The sequence below is a fragment of the Ambystoma mexicanum genome, chromosome 1q (genome assembly GCF_040938575.1).
Source record: "Ambystoma mexicanum isolate Mex_15411 chromosome 1q, UKY_AmexF1_1, whole genome shotgun sequence".
NCBI lineage: Eukaryota > Metazoa > Chordata > Amphibia > Caudata > Ambystomatidae > Ambystoma > Ambystoma mexicanum.
This window is the reverse complement of record NC_090922.1, coordinates 565,535,893-565,558,573: the sequence shown is the minus strand read 5'-3', so window position 1 is coordinate 565,558,573 and position 22,681 is coordinate 565,535,893. Positions and strand designations below refer to the sequence as shown.

The window sequence follows — 22,681 nt, the reverse complement described above, 5'->3', positions numbered from 1 at the left end:
CCAGTTGTAGTTTTTACAAATTTGCCTGATTAAAAGTCTGTGTTCTTTTGTTTTAATGTTTTAGGTTTCCTTTCTTTCATTCTTTCCCTCCCTTGTCCCTTTTATTTATTTCTTAAAAGAAGTCAGTTCAAAAGTTGCTGTTGTCCTTTAGTTACAATCAGTTCATGTTTGTAACTAAAGGAGCTAGCTATGCAAAAACACACTGCAGCTCTGCAGACTTTACAATCCTGGAGGCCTAGCTTAAGGAAAACTAAACATTATTATCCATGTATAAACATTTTTCATTCATTCTATTCATATTCCACTCATCCTGCTCACGTTATCTGGGTCCTGTAGAATCCTCCACACTTCTAATTTATCCCATTCTGCACTTTGCCGCACAAAACATGAGTTCTATTTTTAACCCGCATGGACACTTGGACAGAGGACACCTGGTGAGTCAGTTCACACTGGCCAAAGAGAAGAACATTGCACACTAAGCCTATGGTCGATTTAGATCCCAGATGCTGCATTCCTTCTGGGGAGGAGGGGTTAGGAGAGGAGTTTGACTCCTCTACAGCAGTAAGCTTTTACAGTGCATAGGATCCGACATTACAAACCTATCCTCTAATAGTTAATTGTGCCTTATATTAGACAATAACTACTTTCTTGCGTGCTTGCCTAGGTCTATGTGTATGTGATTATGCTTGCATGAGAGAGCCTTCCCAGTGCCCCTGCCTGCCCCCCCAGTCCACTATAGTGCCTTGAAAATGTCTTGCCCAACTCTGAAGCACCAGGGGGGGTTCGGGAGGACCTTGGTTCCTTCCCAACATTCCCCGCTTTTGTTACTTCTACAGTAACAAACTCATCCCCATCTGGCATAACTACAACCCCAAAAGTATCAGTTTGAGTTTAGCTGTTTTTTGTATGGCAAGGTGCATTAGCACCCTCCAATTGATATCATATTTGCACTACTAGGTACTACATTCGCACAACATTGGAGATCTAACTGGCACATGCAGAAGAGAACCAAGAAGAACACGATAACAGGCACCAGTATTTTTACTGCTGCTCCCAGCCATGACGGAACCCAATCAAAAGCAAATCGATAGTCAATCCGTGTTCTGAACGCCACCTTCATCTGAACACCTAGATTGTGCAACGCCTCAATGATGTGGGAAAATTACCCATTGTCGGCATCCTCCAGGGGAACAAAAGTGCAACAGCGGCTTCCTAACGTTTTACACACTCCTTCTATGGCTGTCAATAGGTCCAACATATAGCGGTTCTGCATCATGAGTTGCAAAGCACGGAGAACTACATGTCTCATTGGCGAGCTGGACTAGCTCCCATCGGACGATATGAACCCACTTGGCTTTAGCAGCTGCTTGTACCAGAGGAGCCAAAAAAGATGAGTCTCTGCTGAGCTAAAAAGTCGATACGTCAGTTACCGCTCTGAGTAGTGCGGAAGTGTCTTTTTGCGATATACTTCAATCTCCTTTTCAGCTGTTGAACCCGTTCTTTTTCTGCCAGCATACGAAATTCCTGTGTGATCTGCAAGTCTCTATGCTTCTTAAGGTGCTGGAGTGGTTGTTGGCACCTTGAGAGGCAGTTCTTTTCCCTTAGGGTGTTATTCCGGGATTAGTAGTAGTACTGAATGCAGGGTGGCCAGTGAACACTTGCCCCTCCAGGTTGATGGGAGGGGCAAGTAGGCTTGTCGGCCACAAACCCAGTAGTAATCTATCACTGCTGCCGTATCTTTCGTAATATCAGGGATAACAAGAGTGTTGTTGCACTGTGTGTTTTCGCCAACAGGATGTGTTCTTTCATTGATAAAACAAAGTTCATAGTCCATGTCTCTATGTATTCGTACTGGTTTCTCCATTGTCGCAATCCAGGTCAGCCTTGTGATGTATTGGGACCATATTTGCGCACACAGTCTCTACTCTGGCTATTATTTCTTTGCTGTATTCGATCAGTCCATCGGCCAGGCATGTCACTGTGGGACCCAGACATTCGTTGTTGACATGTGAGCAACCTCCCACAGAATAATACGGTGCTTTTAGACACTTGCTGTATTTCATACTGCCATTGCACAGCGCTAGGTCTAGATCGATGCTCCTAAACTGCACGCTGTGTGCCTGGAATGTGTCCTTTATCCTACATAGCGCAAGATGAACCAGGAATTGTGCTGGTCGTGGAACTAAAACCTTCATTCATCACATTCCTTCCCACAGTACGCATATCGGAGTGCCAGCTATTAAACTACTGAATGCTGGATATCAAAAATGGCGGCAAAGCCCAACCCCTTATATAAATCATTTGTACTTCGTCTTATTCGTCTAAAAAATTTTTTAAAAATCTGTGCGTGGCTGGCAAAAAGTGAAATTGTTTAATTCTAATTTATCATAGACATTCATACCATTGTTCATAAATCTATTAACATTATTCTCTTTTATATGTAACTGTCCATTACCCCCTTTATATGGCGACCCCACATAACAGACATTCCTTTATTCACTCTGACAACCACAACCAATGTCACAACATATATAATCATCGGTCTACCAAGAAAGTATAATGCAGAATTCCTAGAACGAATTGCATTCAGTTTATCATTATCCCTACATAATAGGGAGTTTTGAACAGGTCGGTCAGGCATCCTTGTTTATCCGTGTAGAGGATATCTCACAGGGGATATGGGGGTTTTCATGCGCCTGCCTGTGACTATTCCGTGTGGTGTCAAATGATGGCCCTTACTAGGCTGTGTGCGTAAACTGAAGAGGGCCACCAAGGGCAAACCGTGTACCCAGTTTTTCTTAAACGTGGAACACACTTGACAATTTACTTTACAAAAGCCCATTGATCCTCTCCACAACGACATTAGCCTGAGGGTGGTAAATGGAGCACATTCAATGTTTTATGCCCAACAGTGCTGCGACATGCTAAAATAGTGCATTAAAGAAATGTGTCCCATTATCCGATCTCAATACTTCGCATACACCCAATCATGAAAACAGCTCTTCACAGGAACTGTGGCACACACTTTGGATCTGGGTGTGCACATGGTCCTGTTTCCACCCACCTTGAAGAGGGGCAAACCACCACAATAAGGTACTTCTATCCATTGCACCTTTCCCCCATATCTGCATAATCTATATGCAATTCACGAAACCACCCCGTAGGGCGAGGCAATGTACCTCTTAATGTCCGTAATGTCATCCCTGTGCGGAAACTTTGGCATGTCAGTGTATTGCTTTTTTTCCAAAATGCTCTCCTGGAGGTTTGGCACAAACAAGTCCTCCTGGATATCTACCACAATATGTTGGAGTTGTGGCAGGGGAATGTAGTTGCTCAAATACCACAGAGTAATTCTTGAGGCATCGCCACCTTCCCAGAACTCTCCTGACTCCACAATAAATCAGTGGGAGACTGTTTGCATCCCCTTCGCAACCATTCTTCAGGCGCTTTCCCTTGTAACTCTATGATCTGCGATATGGGCAATGCTCTGTACGGTACTGTGGTCTCGCTTTCTACAGGTGTGGTCAATATACACTCTTAACATTGTATCTGGGAGATAGGCTGCCAACTGACTGCCACAGCGGAGGGCCATGATAAGGCTGCAATCAGTTCTTCCAACAGCCTTGCATGGTGCACTGGAGTGCCACCAGCCCTCTGAAACCCTCTCCTCTTCCATTGAGCCAGACCTGCATGCACTGCTGTCGTAACATATGCTGAGTCTAAGTAAATGGTGAACCGCCCTTGAGAGGCTCTCAATGCCTCGATGAGAGCGACAAGTTCCGCTGCCTGAGCTGAATAGTGCCTAGGTAATCTTTTCATGATCAGAATATCATGCTCCGCCCCTTTACCGCGCACCACAGCTGCCCCTGTGCGACTCCGTCCCTTCCTCTGATCAATGGTTGATGACCAATCAACATATAGTATACCTCCTTCCCTCAATGCACTGTCTCTTGCTTTACATTTACTGTCTTCACCCTTGAATGTAGCACAGTCATGCGTTTTCAGGTCATCCTCATTGGATGCCTCTGTCAAAAACGTTGCAGGATTCACCATCCTATACCTTACTATAGGAATATGAGGTTTGGATATTACAATCTCGTATGAAGAGGATCTCCGAGTCATCAAGGTTGATTTAGACCTTTCCAAGATGGCAAATAGCGAATGTTCCACAAACAAGATAAGAGCACCCCATGACAATCGTAGAACTTTTCTCCATCACAAATGCAGCCGCTGCAAGTTCGCATGTAAACTGTCCTTGCATGACTGAGTCGAGTGTCCCACTATAATAAGCCAATGACTTGTGGCACATTGTACTCTTTAGTCAATTCTGCCGTCATGAGCTGTCCATCAGAGTGGGAAAATAAATCCTGTGTATACTCCGGAGTTGATAAAACAGGGGCCGTGCAAACAGCTTCTTTGAAGTCCTCACATGGTCTATTCATTTCTTCAGTCCATTCCAATTTACCGTTTTTGTCCTGTCTTTCTCTGAGACTTTGTAACAGCGGCCTTGTGTAGGCTGCACAGTCTAGGATACATACCCTACAATTATTACATAAGCCCAAAAACTGTGGCATTTCCTTGACAGTACTGGGCCTAGGGGTGGTGCGTACCGAGGCAGCCCTGTCTGGTAGTATTTTTCCGCCTTCGCAGAGATAAGTTGCCCCAAATATAGTACCTCCTGTTGGCAGTATAGCTTCTTTTAATCTTCCTTGTACCTTTTGTGAGCCAGCAATTGTAATAATGCAATAGAATCCCTCCTGCACTGCTGTTAGTTTTCACTACTACCAGCAGATCATCCACATGCTGGATGATTGCGCTAGGCACCTGAATATTTCCTAAGTCAGCATGCAGCACTCTATTGAAAATACTCAAGACTTGCAGAGTACCCTTGAGGCAATCTCGTGTGCTCAAAGCACTGTTGACCATGTGTAAACGAAGGGTGATACCATGAATCGGGGTGGAGTGGGATTGAGAAGAACGCATTCTTCAGATCCACCACTATGAAGTACATTGCTATCTTGGCAATGCTGTATAGGATCGTTGCAGGATTCGGAACTACCAGAAACTCCTTCAGCACCACGTCATTAAAAGGACGCAGATCCTGGATCATCCTCCAATTACCCCCCTGTTGCTTTCTTGAGAGGGTATATGGCCGTATTACACAAGGACGTGGATGGCACAACGATCACTTGCTTTAATAGAGAGCCCGAATAGTGTCCTTTATCCATTCCTCTGCTTCCCTTGACAACCGGTACTGCTGTATCATCAGGAGTACTGCTTCTGACTTCAAGGTAATCTGCACTGGGGTCACATCTCTCAGTAACCCAACATCATGCAGATTAATAGTCCATAATTGTGCTGGCACATATCGCATGTCCTCGTCAAAAAAGACTGGGTCACCACTGCCATCAGGGGGCAATGTACCTTCCTATACTGCACCATGATATCACAGGGGATGCAGATTCCCAAAATGATCTCCCCATTTTGCTCACTGTCCTCAAATAACCCCTCAGTCATTTCCTTCAGTTGGACTGTCGGATCTACACATAGTACTGTGCGCCACTCGCACCCCTCCTGATCTATTCCAATCAGGACTACTCTTTTGTCCAACACTACTAGTCCTTGCAAATATAATGAGAATATTGTCCCACCACCACCTCGAGTGGCATCGTGTGTCGGAAAATAAAATCTGGCCACTCACCAGCATTTCTTCGCAATTAGATAAATAAAATCTTTAATGTGCTTTAGTTTAAAAAATAAAATTTACACATACACTTCGTAATATAAACCATATGAAGAATAAAAAGCAATACGATATAAATACGTTCAAATAAAAACAGTACAATAGATATATTCATAGGATAAAATATAATTCAATATCTCTTTATACTAACATCAGATTAAGCAGCACATACAAATCATCCTTATCTCTTGATCTTAATGTATTATTTCACAGATTTAACCTCCTTCGTAATACCTATTTTCCATGTATGAGCAAGGCCTAGGCGAATCATAGCAAGCATCAATGATATACCCAATTTGACTTCCACCTTCAGCCAGATATTGTAAAGTGCAGTTAACAGACGCATACTTTCGTAATTGACACAATGGTTCCAAAACGACATCTCCCCTATAGTCTCCTAATTATGTACATACTTTCCCAGATGTTTTATGTCATCCATCATTGCCTGGCATTCGGTGAGGACATGCTTGGCTGTCTCAGGTAATTCCTGTTTCTTACAGAGGCGACAATACCGTTGTTCTTTGGGTATCTTGTCTATTCACCCCCGTAGTCATCATAATGGGAAGATATCCTACTCTTAAGAGAAGTATACATCTTCTGAGCCTGTGGGACGGGCATAACAAGTATTGTTGTGGTTTCTTAAATGTGTATAACCTAGTTTGCACAAAGTTATACCTTCTTAACCTGCGGAGATGTTCATAATTCTCAAGCCAGTCCCATAGCTCTACCCGTCTCCCCATTAAGCCTGCATTGCCTCCGTATAAGCCCCATCTCGGTGTGTCCAACAAATGTTCTTAAGCAACATTTCCATTTGATAAGTTCACAAGTAGATCTTTCTTTATTGCTTTCCAGAGCAACTGTCGTCAATAAGGCATTACTGGTTCCATTCACCATTTATAGATAGAGCCCAGCTCCCTTTTTCAATACCAGAGCTTTTAATGATATAAGTCCCAGCTCGAGTCTTAACAGAGCCATTGGAATACATGTCGGAAGTCCCAATATCTTCCTCCAATATTTGCCCTCTATAGGTTGTAGCCAATTCAGCTCCATTTGTATCAATGATTCTAGCCCATACACCATCATAGGAGAAAAAACATGGATATATAGATGGCGAGTTCCCCATAGGGTAAAGCCTCCCTGTTTTGTTGTGAAACTTTTAAAAGGGAGCAGTAATTTGTGCTGCTCTTATCATTCGGTTACGTTTGCATATAACATTCACCTTTGGGTTCAAATTCTATTCCAAGGTATCTGTATACCGGAACATATGTGATCTCAACACTATCAATGTGGAGCATGACACGGGAGGATTCACATGTTAGAGGCACTGCTTTTGCTAGTACCTTGATGCCATAGACCAATAAGTCCAGGATCACAGGAACTCCCCGTCTGACTCCCTTGCCATTGCATTGATTAATACCATTGCTCGAGCTACACACATCCCCAGAGTGGAACACACTACCCCTTGATCTGTGAATGATAGTTCCATTTAGTTTACTGAGCAGATCCCTACACATCAAGTTAACAAGGGAATGCTCTGAAAATAACAAGGGGGCGCATACTACCATTCCTTCCACTTTCATATCAAGCTCCTCAGTGTATGGAACCGCAGAAATAGCCCCAGAGAATCCTTCTGTGGCAAGAGTTTTACCCGATATTGGAAAGTTCCCCTCCATAATGATTTATTTAGTTGCACCTGAATCTACCATGAATATATATAGATTGTTTCCTATTTCTACCTCCACCAAGGGCTCCTCTTCGGGGTGTGTGGTTGTCAATAGGATTGGAACGCGAGTGCTCTCTGTGAGCGGTCCTAATCAGAATATGTATTTGTCCCGGGGGAAAGGTGAAAAGGGCTGCCCCCCCTGCCATCGTTACTCCTTCGAACGGGCGCCAGTTAAACTGTGTCCCTCACCCTGCTGCAGTTATTGCCCATGTTGCTCTTGCCCGACAGCCCCATAAGAGAACTGATTTTGACCCCCTCTCCCAAATTGCGGGTTTCCCATTCCTTGAGGCCCTTGGAATCCCTGCCCTTTATGTGATGTTCCATAATTAAATCCCATCCCAGGCCTGTACATGCATTCCGTTGCAAAATACCCCCACCTCCAGCAATACCAGCACTGTGATGTCCCCCCCCTCGAAAAGCCTCCTGTCCTTGTTCTTTGAAATCCCCCTCTTCCCTCTGGTGCTCCTCCATACTGCCACTGGGGGTTGGGGTACTGCCCCCCGACCACATTTTCCCCGTCGTCCTTCTGCTCATAATGCCACAATTGGGTCATTCACAAACCGCTCAGTATCTCCTTTCCACTCCCCCTGAGCTGCCGGTGTCACCGGTGCTTGGACGACAACCTTATTTAGTTTAGTTTCTTTTCCATTAGTTTTGCCTCGTCTGTTTGCCGCTTCTGGGTGGTCTCCCTGTCCCGCTCCTTGAATCTCTTACAATGGTGGACTATTCTACTTTATATCTCCACCCACCCTTTGGCTTCAACTTCCACAATTTTATCTAGTGGCTTCTGGACCCCTTTTTGTAAATCCCCGCTTTACGATAAAGTAGAAAAATGGTACTGAATGGTCCAATTGCCCTCCTGCCTCAACTCTCCACATTTCCTGTAACTTAAGAATAAACCTAACTGGGTCCTCATCACCCATTGTGCACTGCATTAAAGAAGGTAAGTCAGGGGTATCCGGTTACATCTTTCATAAGGCATCCTACACCCTTGCCCGTACTTCATTAAAGGCTGCTCCATCATGTTCATTATTTGCAAGAATTATTCCAGGGTACCCAGCCTGGTCTCCAATTATGGAGACCAGTAAACTCTTTAAGGTCTCCTAGTGCTAAGGCTACCCCTGCTGTTTGTTTATCAAATACATAGATCCATTTACTGGCTCCGGATGAAAGCTTTAAATCAAATTATTTTTGTCCATTTGAGGCCATGGCACATACTGCGTTATCCCTACTCCTTTTGTAAAAGATGCAACTGCATGTCTATTTTGTTTTCAACCCTTTTAATATTTTTCTGATCTTGTACTACCACCATTAAATCTGGTCGATTTCTTGGTCTATCCCTTCCCCCTGCCAAACTTGGCGGGGATGGGTTTCTTGCTGCCTCCTCTCCTCAATCTCCTTCTTCCCCTGCCTCTTCATTAAGTCGCAAATTGACAAGGGGGGTGCTGGGAGTCCCTCTGCCAGACATTAGTCCTGGTTACGAGGGACTTACCCAGAGTCTTTAGCTCACTATCTTTCACAAAGAAGAAATATCCCAAACATATCAGTCTTTGTCCTGCCCTGGGGCAGTCCAGCACCGAAATGCTAGGCAATTCTCCTCTGAACAAGAGTACCAACAACATCCCCAGACACGTGTTTCGGTCTGGTTGGACCTCATCAGTAGGGAGGAGCTGTGCCTCTCTAAGAATAGTGAGAGAGACTCCCAGGACCCCCCTTGTCAATTTGCATATTTAAGTAACTTTGGGTCTCACCCTGGGATGCTGTTGGTACTCTTGTTCAGAGGAGAATTGCCTAGTATTCCGGTGCTGGACTGCCCCAGGGCAGGACAAAGACTGATATGTTTGGGATATTTCTTCTCTGTGAAGGATAGTGAGCTAAAGACTCTGGGTAAGTCTCTCGTAACCAGGACTAATGTCTGGCAGAGAGACTCCCAAGACCCCCCTTGTCAATCTTCATTAAGTCGGCCACCATGATCTGATTTTCCCCTGGCTGGTTTGACTTTTTAGTTTAGTTTATTCATTTGTATTGCGCACCAGACCCGAGGGTATGAGGGCGCATGAGCAGCAAGGTGATTCAAAGCTTGGTTACAGGATGCTTATACTTTACATTACATAATTATACTTTACATTACATAATTACAGTGTGACGATGAAGGAACATGTGTACAGTTTGGCAGGAGAGAATGCAGTAGATGTATTTAAAGAATTACAAATATATACAAGTTTAGTATTACAAATTTACAGATTCTCTTAAAGCATGCAACGCGGAGAGCAGCCGTGTGGTGTTAGAGGTGTTAGTGGTTCGTGTTCTTTAACCAATGGATGTAGTTGCGTCTAAAGTGAGTAAGGTTGGGGAGTTCTGAGCGATGGTGGTAGGGAGTTCCAGTGTTGGGGTGCTTTCACCTGGAAGCTGTTGCCACCCATTTTAGTGCGTTTAAACCTGGGGACGGTGAGCAGATTAGCATTGGAGGTTCTGGTGGGTCTGATGGGGCTGTGTTTGCATATTCTGTCTGCCAGATAGCGTGGGGCAGCATTATTCAGGCATTTGTGGGTGAGCGATGCTACTTTAAGCAGGATTTTGTCTGTTGTGCTGAGCCAGTTATGGGATTTCCTGATATTGGAAATGTGTTCCCTCCTGGGAATATTGAGTGCTGCCCTAAGGGCGTTGTTTTGTAGTGTCTGAATTTTGTTGGTGATTTGTTTGGTGGCTCCTATGTAGAGGGTGTTACAATAGTCCAGTTTGGATAATACCAATGCTCTGGCAAGTGTAGTGCAGCTGTGGGTGGAGAGGAAGGGTTTGGCTGCTCTTATGAGCTTACATGTGTAGGCCGTAGAGGATGCCATCGAGCCAACCTGTTTGTGGAAGGTTAGGGAGGAGTCGAGGTATATTCCTAGGGTTTTTACTTCTTTCGAAACCTTGATTAGGTTCCCATCTATGATGAAGTTGGCATAATTGTGGTCGAGTTTGGTTAGGTTGGACGTAGAACCAAGGATGATGAGTTCAGTTTTGTCATCATTCAGGCATAGACTGTGCGAAGCCATCCATGCCTGGATGATGATACACCCTGTTCACCAAGGCCAAATCCTGGTTGTAATCTCCCGTCAACGGGATGAGGATCTGTGTATCATCGGCGTAGTTAGTGTAGGTGATACCCAGGCCGTCTAGATCATCAAACAGGGGCTTTGTGAACACGTTGTACAGAGTGGGGGAGACGCACGAGCCCTGTGGGACTCCACATGTAATGGGGATGGGTTCGGCGGCGGCAGAGGAGGAGAAGACTTGCATGGATCTGTTGTTGAGGAATGACTCAATCCAACTGATGGCTTCTTGTGAAAAGTGGGCAGCTGAGTCTAAATGATTACATAGGATTTTATGGTCAACTAGGTCAAACGCCGCAGAGAGGTCTAGCAGGAGTAGTAATGCAGTTTTCCCGTTATCTCTAAGGTCGTCTATTTGGGCTTTCAGATCTATCAGGGCTGTTTCAGTTCCATGTTGGGGTCTGAAGCCGGATTGTCTTATTCCTAGAAGGTGGTTTGTTTCAAGATACTTTTGAATTTGTTGGTATGCTGTCTTGTCTAGTATCTTGAGCAGGAATGGGACGGTGGTAATCGGTCTGTAGTTGGTTGGGATGGACGGGTCAAGGGAGGGTTTTTTGAGGAGAGGGAGGACCCAGGACTCTTTAAGGTTACTGGGGACTGTTCCTGAGGAAAAAGAGGCATTGATGAGTCTGGTGATGAATGGCGAGAGGTCTCGTGCCGCGTCTTTGATGATTTGTGGGGGGCAGAGGTCACCTTTGCAGTTGGAGGGTTTAAGGCCAAGAATTATTTTTTCTACTTCGAGGGAAGAGACTTTGGAAAAGCTGAAGCGAGCAGAGTTAGGTGTGTGGTGTGAGGGTGGAGGGCTCGAGTGGGCGGCGTTGATGGGGTTGGTAAGATTGGTGAGGGAGTCTCTTATTTTTAATTTTTGCTTGAAGGCCAGTGACTTTGTTGTTTAGTGCATTTTGGACACTGGTGCACCATTGTTTGTTTTTAACGCAAGTATCTGGGATTGTTACCGGGGTTTCCAATTCTTTCAGGATAGTAAATAATTCTCTGGAGCTGGAGTTGGATTGGGAGATTCTCAGGTTATAGGATTCTTGTTTGGCCGCTATGATTTCTTTTTTATAGTTGGCCGCTATTTTGTTAAGCAATAGTTTGTTGTGGTCAGTCAGAGATTGTCTCCAGACTTGTTCCAGTTTACTCTTTTCCAATCTAAGGGTTTTAAGATGGCTGGAGAACCATTGGTTGAGGTGCTTTTTTGGTTTGGATTTTCAAAGTTTCAATGGTGCAATGGCGTCTAAGGCTATGCGCATGGTGTTGTTATAGCCTTCTACGAGGTCATAGGGATTAGAGTCTTGGAGTTGGCTTAGTGTAGGAAGAATGAGTGGGATCAGTTTTTCTACTGTGATATTTTTTTTGCTTCTCGTGTGGATGGCTGGGGCTAGTGCCATGTTGGTTGTAGGGCTTGAGGCCTCAAGTGAGAAGGAGAGGAGGTGGCGGTCGGTCCAGGATTGGGGAGTGTCGTTAGTGATCGATACGGCACAGTTATAGTCTGCTATCCAATCAAGGGTTCTCCCTTTGTTATGGGTGGGGCTGGTTACTTTTTGTGTGAAGCCTAGTTTTTGCCCCAGAACAGTCCATACCCTTTCCCCATCATCTTGACAAAAATGTATTATTGCCCCAGCGTTGAATCGAACGGGAAAAGAAATCTCCCGACTTCCAATCCAACACCCCCCCCCCCCCCCATTTTCTGCACTGGTACCCTTATTTCGGGTGGTACTTCTCCAGGTTATTTTAACCTGACCAAGCTTTCCTGCAGCACACTTAAGGTGTTGTTCATATCTGCTTGTGAACCACATGGGTACACTAATGCTACGGGCATGCCAGCGCTTGTGAATGGGTTATATGGAGGTGAAGGCGCAGAAGCTCTCGAGTATCCACCTCCCCCATCCACCTAGTTGCTGAAACGGTTGTCAACTATTGCTCTACCACTGGAAGCTTATATACTGGATTCGTATACCCAAATGTAGGTTTAGGTGTTACGGGTATATCTCCTTACATTGGAGATCTTTTTGATCTTCCATATCCTCAAGTAACCGCCAGAGATGTAAAATCTCTTATTTTTGTAACTTTCCCTTATATTTTGCTGCTAAAAAGACATTTTTTCTAGCGTGCTTCTGTTATGGGAGCCCTGTTCTAGCCAGGAGCAGGACATCCCCCCCCCCCTTCCTTTGTTTTCAACACCCTTTGTCGCCGATATTTTTCTATCCTGTCACAGTACAGTGGCAGGGCCTTCTGCATGCGTCCCATTGGTGTTTCTTCCCACATACTAAGGTTTCAATTAAAACATACTGCTATGCTGTGCACATTGCTGCTTGTTAAACAGAAATACAGATCAACCCACTTTCTCCCCCACCCCTTTTCTCCCCCCGTTTGTCAAACACACTGACTCATCCACCTTTTTAACCACAAAAGACAGCAAGAGAAAATATACTAAAATCCAGGCCCATTCCTTATTTTTTCCTTATATCCTTGTAATACCACCATCTCAGCTTTTTTTTTGTTTTATTTGCTGAGGATCCCATTGCTTTTATCAATAAAAAAGAATTCTGCGCGACACTACCTTCTCATCCTACTATGGCTGAGAATCCCTTACCTCCCAGTCTTACACGCCGAGGCTCCCTTTTCCACTATGAAAATAATTATTTTTTAACAATAAAAAGGTAGAATTAAGCTACTATCCAAGCTATACCTTTTACCACATCACCGAAATCATATCCAATCTAAACCTTAACACATCACCAAAAAGTCCTATCCACCGTCACGGACCTCAAACTCCATCCATTCAGAGCTCACATACGGTCATACACGTCTCCTTCTTGCCATCTCCGATAAGAGACTTGAACATGCGTGTTCCCCTGAATTTCTCCATTACGTGGTCCAATACTGGCCTGTCCCCTCTGGAGCCACGCCCGCTTCAGAGAGCAGAGAGGATTTCTATTAAAATGGCTCCTTCCAAAACCACTCAGGAAACATGTGATTTGGAGAAGTGGCCTGGAGCCTCCTTAAGGTACAGGGAAAGCTGGGATCACAAAGGGATCAATGGAGAAGGCTCTAGGCAAGGTTTTCCTCGCAGTTGAATGCGGTTCTGCTGATTTGGGGCCTTTTCAAGGAGCACAAAAGACAAAATTCGCTGTTGAATTCTCGTTGTTACAAAGGTCCAGCACTCTGTTGGGGGCACTTTTCGGACTTGATTAGTGTCTCTGGAGATACACCAGAATGCCCACAAAGTTCAGCGAGATTCAGAAGTTCGGAAGACTTGCACCGCACAATGGCTCGAGGTCCCAGGGTATTGCAGCAGCGCAAGATCGCAGCAACGCAAGTCTAGTGGTTCTCACCAGGCTATGGGGTGTCATTTTCGGAGTGCCCAGGTCGATTGGAAAAAAGGGCTACAGCGGGCTCCAGTTACAGAGCAGGCTTGCCGGTCGGTGGAAATAGTTTCTGCCGATTTTCCCCTCATCATTCGCTTTGGTTTCAGTGGTTGACTACTCTTTAGCTTGCAGATTAGCAGTATTTGACAGGAACTGCAGACCAAGGTCTGCATTCTCTTCCCGTATTTTACATCAAGGGGTGCTCTGGTTGTCCAATCAGGACAGCAGCCCCCCCCCCCTCCCCTCACAGGGATTTGTCCCCATTCAAATAAGGCGTAAGACAAACCTGGGGAGTTTTGGACTCCTCCCTCGCTTCCTGCCCTCACAGACAGACTGGAGCCAAGGCGGGGCAAATTCAATTTATTTAAGCATTTAAATATGTCCATATATTGGAATTTTTAGTATGCAAGATACAATTACTGTAGGACAACAATGTTTTTTGTAATCTTTTTATATTTTTTTGTTTAGTTGAAAATACAACTTTTCAAATTATTTTTCTTTACACAAAAAAAATAAGAAAAAGTGAAAAAGCAAACATGATACATTTAAAAAATGATTAGCCATGCATGAAATATGAAATGGATTTTCCATGTGTACATAAAAATGATATCCCTCCTCAATACCAGCCATGAAATAATAAATACCATCATATGATTTACATTGCATTCCAATCTAACAACTCTTGAATGAGAAATTAAATATATCCCTTTGATATTAGTTGACCATTTCCTAATCATCCTGATTTTGTACAGCCGGTAAAACTGTCAAGATATTGTACTATCGCTATTTGTATTGCGACTCTCGGGTTACAATGTTTTTTAATAGTAAAAGGGGACTAAACAAAAATGAAAAATCAACACGACTAAATACATGCAGTGAATATGCTGCCTGCAGCAAAGAAAACCTGTACTTGTAAACAAGCTCAAAGTGGCACAATAAACGCTGTCCAATTGGTTATATATTTTTTTGGTGAACTGGTCAATATGAAAATTAGAGAATTGCAATTTAATAAAAATAGCGGGGCACTGCAGTAGGTTTGCTCAGTCCTGCATGGGTTACATGGCTCCCAGGCAGAAAGTGTTCATATTTTCACTTTCATCTCATCCACCCTCCTCAGCCATACCATCCTATTTGTAGACCTGACTAACAAGAGGAGATGCAGGGGAGTAGAACGGGCCAAACATAACTACACCAAAACAGACAATAGCCACACCATGCTTCCATATTAGGGACCTTGTGCCGACTCTTACCTTGGACATAAGTCTTTTTCACATCAAGTCTCTCCAGTAGAGGAATAAGGTAAGCACCACTCTTTCCGGTACCGTTCTTGGCTCTTGCAAGGATGTCTCTTCCGGAGAGCGCAATGGGTATACTCTCCTCCTGCAGTAACAAAGTGGGAAAATGTCACCATTCGTCAATGGATACTGGGAAATAATTCAGCAAAGTTATTATTCTCTAACTTTATACTACAGAACATTTGACAAATGCATAACATCCTTCAAAACACTGCCACTACAGAAAATTGACTCAACAGAAAATGACTGACAATCAAAATGCCCATAAACAATCACGATGTTGTGCAACTAAGTTCCCAGCTGCACTAACCGCATTGCTCATCATTTCTATTGCCTCTTAATCCAGTTTCCTGCCACCTTACACTAGAGACCTCTCCAGTGGCATTTTCTCACCTGAATTGGAGAAGGCTTCTCCCATCCCATTTCAAAGATTCCCATCAAAAGCTCCCGCTTCAGGCAGTAATCTTCAAACTCATTGCCCTTAGTAGCTGTGACATCCTGGAGAAGAAGCAGGAAATAAATATAGTGGAAAGTAAATGGGTTGGAGTGCATTTAAAGCTCCCAAGGACCGCTCATAAACCTGGAAGGACCATGCAGATTCCCAGCATGTATTAACCAAACTTACAGGAAAGTAAGATAACTAACCGTTGTTCGAACTCTCTGGTCTCTGGGGGGGAGGTGCAGCTTCTTTTTCCAGTCATCACCAAACCTGTACATAATGTGAAAGGCATTTGATTACATATTCTTTTCAAGCTTCAAAATAGACTAGACTAGCAATGAGGATGAAGGGAGCTCTACAGATATTCAGGAACATCTCATTGCACAAACACTGGCAAAATGTTCCTATTGCAACTGAAACCAGTAAAGAATTGCCCATGTTCCATACCTGGCTTTTGTTCTTTAAGAATTTGCAAGCATGCAGTACTCTACTTTTCCCAAATCACTTCCCTGTGCTTTATCGCTCTTCCCATACAGCATCCCACCCTTGCCACATGCAGTTCTGTTGCTATCCTGTATTCAATATTTCCCATCTCTTTACTTAATAGTGTGGAAGCTATACCCGATCCTGAAATTGAACCGTCAAAACCTAGAAAGCTTTCTGGCACTCAACTGTATTCATCCCATCTCCTAGACCAGTGGCAGGGGACTACACCTGTATTTGCACACCAGAGGAGTTAGTGTGCCAAACATTCCATACTGGGATTTACTCTAACAAATCCTACATTCCCATTGATTACATCCAATTCATATGCATTGAAGCACTGTTTTTTGTGTGTCAAAGACTCACCACAGGACTGAAACAGGGAAATGTTCTAAACAGAGACCATGAAGGTCATTCTAGGCATTAGCACGTTACTAAGGAGCTCCATGACAAGGAGCTACTGCGACCTTTGGGGGTGCGGGTATAACAAGAATGGTCAATTATGCCACCCTCTCAGCAAACCCCCAGGTGGGATGGTACGAGTATCTCAAGACTAGACAAATGCAAAAAGAAACAAAGCTTACTACCGAGGGGCTACTTTTGTTTTTCAAATAAAGAGATTTGTGCATACAACAAAATGACACCAACTTCAGATAATGGTCAAGAGTAGGATGCCACAAAATCTTCGGTGTAGCAGAATTTGAAATCAAGACCTCACTTATGAGCGCATAACACGTAAAACTGCACAATGTATGCACACAGCAGCACCATGAATAATGAACTTGATTTATGCAAAAATAACTTACCTTATCAACTAAAACAAACAATTTAACATCAGAATATCCACTAGGGGTTGCATTCATGATAAACTCATGTGCAGCCCCACAGAAAGCATAATTATAGAACTTTATAAACAACAGCATGGTACAAGGAATCTCAATCATAACCACGCAGGATGATTCAAAAGAAGGCACAGATATACTTTGTGATCGATCCATCTGGATTGCAACACTATGTGCAAAGGATCATAAAATCCTCACTTCTATTGAAGATTCCCTCTTGGTGTTTAATGAGGGAGGCTTTATGGATCCCAGAGTCCATATGATGAATTGAAAATCAAACCGCATATTACGCACTTGAGTGTCGTACTTCCAGGCAGGACCTGCTGCTGTGTGGAAAACTGACCAGAAACTTGAGGCTTCACTGAATGTCCTACTGCAGAACGTCCAGGCGCTAAACCTTGCTGTGCTTTTGTTTGGCCATTTATACCCCCCAGTGTCATCACCAGAGGGTTTTCTGTCCTCACTGTTGCCATAAGCAGAGTCAACAAATGACAAAATCTTCAGAGAATTCAAAGTGCCCCTGGCAAGGGCACACTGACAAACAGAATGTTGGAATTGTGATGGTCCAGCGTAGTGTACAAAGAATATCGGCAGGTTCCCTCAAATGACTCTCCTTGAACCAAGTGCTGACGAATCTGGATGAAGATCAAAGCACCTGCTGAAAGATAAAAACAACCAGAAGGCTAATCAAAAGAGAACAGCAAAAAAGAAAAAAAAAAAAAGATAAAAACTGTGCCCTACCATTAGGGCCCAAGTAATTAACTTGTAAAGCTTCAAAACACACAGGGATTTAAGGACTGGATGAGCAGGAATGAAAAGCAGCATTTGAGTATAAGTATCAGACAAGAGCAAGCTACCTGTGGGCAACAAGAAGCTGTGGATGTGTGCGACATCTAAATTTCTAGTGAATTTCGATTTTGTTAGGTGGGGCGGGGGGTGTTATTATGCACTTTGGGCTCTTTCGCTTAACGCTAAGCAAGAACAGTTTGATATTATTAAAAAGCTTCAAATAAAGTAAAGTGTAAAATCTAGAAACTTTCTCAAAGCAGATTGGATACATTAAAACCAAAACAGAATATTTTTCATGCTATGTTAAAAAACAAGCCCAATTACAACGTTCAACTAGATGCAAACAATCGACATTTGCAATCCTAAGGGCACATTCCAAAACATGGGCGAGTTTAGAGAAGTGATAGTGGCGAATAGTATCTCAGTGCAGCCGTACACACATTCCCATCCACAGAGTTAATGTTACGTTAGTATGACAGCAGTTGGCCTTTAGAGTCAAGGCTCAAAATCTACTAGTCCATTTGCATTGGTGACACGATTTTATGAAGGGCGAGTACCATTTGAATGGTACTCGACACTACTGGGGAGTAAGAGGATGTTTGAAACTGGATTTTTACTGTAAACAAGCTTTGCCTGCAGTAAATGACAAATAAAAGTTGAACTTTGCATGTCTGGCCCTTGCGTGGTAGCATTGGGCCAAATATGAGGTGTGCTTATAGTTACGTGCACCATTTTAAAGGAAGCACTGGTAAATGTTGCCACGGGGAGAGTGCATTTCTCTTGGGTCGAGTATATAAAACGAAAGAACTTGCCCACAGATCAAGATGGATTTGTAAGAATTTCCGAGGCCTTTGAGTGACACTATAGTAGCTGTTAGTGTCAAGCTAGCCAAAAACCGTGAGGCAACAAGCAGTAGCTAATTAGCTCTCAGGAATTAAAATCCTGGCACATTCAGCATAGTTAACCAACAGATAAAGTAAATGCTTTTGTAGTGCAATAGGACTGTAAATAAACATGGACCATAACCACAACTGCAAGTGTTGGCTCTTTGAAATGCCTGACAAGTAACCAACAAATAACCTGAAATGGAGGTGCAGCAGTAGTAGTAGCCCTAATGAACTCCATTGGCTACTCAAATGAGCGGTACCGGGAACTTGCAGGTGAAAAATAGAATTACAGTAGAACCCAACAAATAAAATAACTGGAAAAACAACTACATGCCCAAACAAAATAATACCTCACTAAGAGACGTTGCACCTTTTAATAGTGCAACAAACTCAACTCACCACCATGGGAACCTTTCTCTCGGGCGACACTGGTGTACCATCTGTCAGTGTATACATATAACAGTCTTCAAGCCCAATGCTAGGTGCTTTTAACAGAGTGCAAAATGTGTACTCGCCAATAGCCGTGACAGTTGACTCTTGGCGAGTAAGAAATGGTGGATTGTATAGAATTGAGGGGCTAGTGACTTTCTATGGCTGGTTAGTAGCTTGCAACTTGAATCTTTGCACCCTGCTTTCAACAATGCTTGGGATTATACTTCAGTCACCCCCCACTGCCCAAAGACACCACCACCAGAATAATAAAAGCCAAGATTTCAGATTTTCTACAGGCTTCTAAAAACATGCACACACAAAATAAAATTACTACATTTATGGCCATAGCTACCGTCTACCTCAGAGAGGGCAGTAGTTTTGAGTATCAGGTATGATTTGTTTGTGATAGGGGCCCCGATTCAAACCTGAACCGACACCCAAGAGAAAGCCTGGGAGAATGCCGTTGATAGCCCAACGTGGTTAACCCAACCCAAGTGACTGAATACCCCACCCCCATTTTCCTCTTTGGCACATGCGTCTGCATACTTATGTCAAACTGGGGGCACTATCTACCACATGGTTTGAAATTGAGGGGCGCTGGGAGCAATGAAGCTCCTCTCTGTAGCCTAGAAGATCCTGCTTAGCTTGACACCAACAGCCACCAGGAGCTACTTTTGGCTCACCAGGCCAACTAATTCAGAATAAACACATGTGCGTAAAAATTAGGACACAGCTATACAACATTTGAGAAGTTAGATCTGCAGAACACTATGTATTAGCTTCTTGTCCAGCTGTGGATGCTCCTAGTCACTGGTTAATGCTGGATGCTACTTTTACCTCCTGCTTATCCAATCTTAATTTCAATGCCTGCATCAGAAGAATCATTGTGAGGAATCTCTGCTATTTAAGAACTGATGAAGATATGCCCACTATCTACAGACACAACCAAGCGACAAACCCCTCAAGTTAATCGCTGCTCCATGGAAAGCGCCGCTTGGGTCAGAAATGAAAGTTGCAAGCACCGGTCACAGAGTACAGTACCCAGACGCTGTGCTCGTTACCTGAAGTACAGAACCAATTACAACCATATGAAACTCAAAAGAAACAAAGAAAATTAAGATGAAGAAGCCCACACTGTAATGAATCAGGCGTAAGACTTGAGCACAGACATTGTAGCGGTTGTTTAGAAATGTTTATTAAAGTAAAAGAAGGGTTGGAGAAAGCCCTCCCTCGCCCTAACACTATGAGGGGCTTCCCTGCCTCAAGGAAAATAGTGCCAGAATGTCACAAAATAAAACAGTTCTCCGTCCTGTGTCCAAAATACTATCCTGACCCTTACTAGCTAAACCTAATAAAAATTGCAAAGGAAAGTGTCTTTCAGCTGGCCATCTGTAGTCTTTAATTTTCCAAGATAAAGTTAAAAAAAGGTGCACAAATGAATAAAGCTCCAAGGTTTACGATGGCGGAAGGTCTTACCTTCCCTTGAGTTTTCAGCTTCTCTTCAGCTCTTTACCACTGTTCTTTTCCTTGGCAAAAGATAACTTTCCAATCAAGGGAAGGGGGGGGGGGGGGCAGGATCCCCTTCCCCTAGCATCACACGCTCAAGGGTTCTTCCTCTCTCATTTACTCTATAGTTCAGTTATTTTACAATTATTCCACTCAGGGGGTATGTTTCCCTTCCCTAGATGTCACACTCTTGAAAAGCAGGTCTCCAGATTCACATTCACTTTGGCATGGGTTCCTCTCCTGCCAGGACTTCACAATATTTGCTTTACATTCAAACGTGCATGCTATACTCTCCTGCCAAGTTACTGGAGGTGTGGGTCTCTAGACTCACCTTCATAGTGTTCCACACTTATATTTGGGTGTGGGTCCCAAATTCGTACAGAGCCTGGCCTACTCTCCTGCCAGGACCTTTTACACCGTCTTTCACAATGTAGCTGGGATTAAGACTTGCACACTTTGCCAGACACAGCCTTGTCCATGCTCTTTTCATGAATTGGGTCAGTGACCCTCCACCTTCTCGGTCGCCATCACCATCACAAGGCTTTCCGCCCGCTTTATTAGACTCCTTTGCTGCTCCTGGTGGGGAAAGTTTTCATCTTGCCCGATGTCCCACTTTTCCCCCTTGGGCTCACCAGTTGGTTTTGGCTGCTCCGGCATTCTTCACATTCTCCTGTGGTTGGTGTGGCTTGCCGGTGGCTTGGTACAGCATTCTGCCGCTTCTCACCTTGTCTCACGACAGCCTCGCACTGTCCTCAAACGCACCACCGCAGACCTCTGGCTCTAGGTTTTGTCTTGATAGGATTTCCAGCAGCCTTCATGCATCTGGCAGCCCTCAACTTAATTTTGCAGCTTCCGACCGGCTTCGTGTGCAGCAAGGTTCTCTGTGGCGTGTCTCTCGCTCTACGGATTCCTCCATTCGCAAAGCTGACAGGTATTTAAATGTCCTGCTACTGTGTAGCTCTCGCAAACTAGAACGCAGTGCAGGCTTCCTAGTTCTAGTAACCATTATCACTCAGTCTTCTTTCTTGTCTCAGTACTTCGGTATAATTTGTCAGAAGGAACCCTGATGTCAATAAAAGATAGTTGGACAGGTTCAATATCACAATAAGCCTTAACAGCCTGAAAGATAGGTGCCACGTTTCTTGTGACCAGTCTCTCCCGCTCAGGTGGGTCCTCTTGCCCCCATATGATCCTCCCTCGGGCAGCCACCACCAGGATCAGCATCAGGTAGCGGCTGCCCTTCCCTAGCCATATGGGAAGAGAAATTCCACAGCGAGGGTTTGATTATATTGCTGATTTCTTCACAACACCCTACATCAGTGGTCTGCAACCAGCAGTAATCCAAATGTTTTGCACCACAGTCGCCAGGATCCCTAACAGTTGTCTACACTAGGTAGGTCTGTTTGGAGTTGTAATCCAAAACAACTGGAGAGCTAAAGGTTGCAGACGCCTTCCCTATATGAACTGACTCATTTTCTTCAAAGTGAATGACCTGGTTGTAATTCACTTTGCTGAAATGTCTGATCTGGTTATGCTACAGGTTAAGTGGTACTGGGGTGGAGGGGAGAGTAGGAGTGGTGGGCAACCACCATTTAAATTTTTTTTTTTTTTTTTTTAAACAATCTAATTTCGGCAAAGTAAATGAACAATGAACACCACAAGGTCATTTAGTTTGATGAAACCACTGAGAACCATGTTGGATACTGCATGCATTTCCCTGCACCGCAGCTGCCCCCTCCATGTGGCTACTAGACAGTTGCAACGAGTACCCGTTTTAGCATCTGCTTGATAAAAAAAAAAACCTCACCAGTGTCTTCACAGCATTCCTGCTCCTCCTAGTACATCCTCTTCATCAGCGGCACCCAGCGATGGACCATAGAAACCACTTTTTGTCACAGATGGCCTCAATAACAACTCAACAGTTAAAGGGTTGTTTCAATATTAAAGGGGGCTCAAGGAGGACTGTCCTATTTTGTCCAGTGAACACCATTCCCTCCCAAGCTTGTCCCTCAATCCCAGGATGATCACTAGAGGTTGGTAACCCCTACAATCTAAAAACCTTGCTTGGTGAAG

General features: G+C 44.0%; 1 protein-coding gene across 7 annotated transcripts in view; it reads right to left on the bottom strand.

The window, feature by feature from the left end:
- The window catches only part of LOC138532030 (probable ATP-dependent RNA helicase ddx6), a 254,087-nt gene that overhangs the window by 191,922 nt on the left and 39,484 nt on the right, over nucleotides 1-22,681 (bottom strand). For 3 of the 7 annotated variants that reach the window (XM_069641032.1, XM_069641033.1, XM_069641036.1), the window contains 4 exons: nucleotides 17,289-17,652; nucleotides 15,876-15,939; nucleotides 15,624-15,728; nucleotides 15,186-15,315 (listed from right to left, as the gene is read on the bottom strand). In XM_069641032.1, the coding sequence (XP_069497133.1) occupies nucleotides 15,186-15,315; nucleotides 15,624-15,728; nucleotides 15,876-15,939; nucleotides 17,289-17,467 (478 nt within the window). In that variant the 5' untranslated portion in view covers nucleotides 17,468-17,652. Of the gene's footprint in view, nucleotides 1-15,185; nucleotides 15,316-15,623; nucleotides 15,729-15,875; nucleotides 15,940-17,192; nucleotides 17,218-17,288; nucleotides 17,653-22,681 lie in introns of those variants that run through there. The other 4 variants (XM_069641034.1, XM_069641035.1, XM_069641037.1 and 1 more) reach the window with 3 other exon arrangements.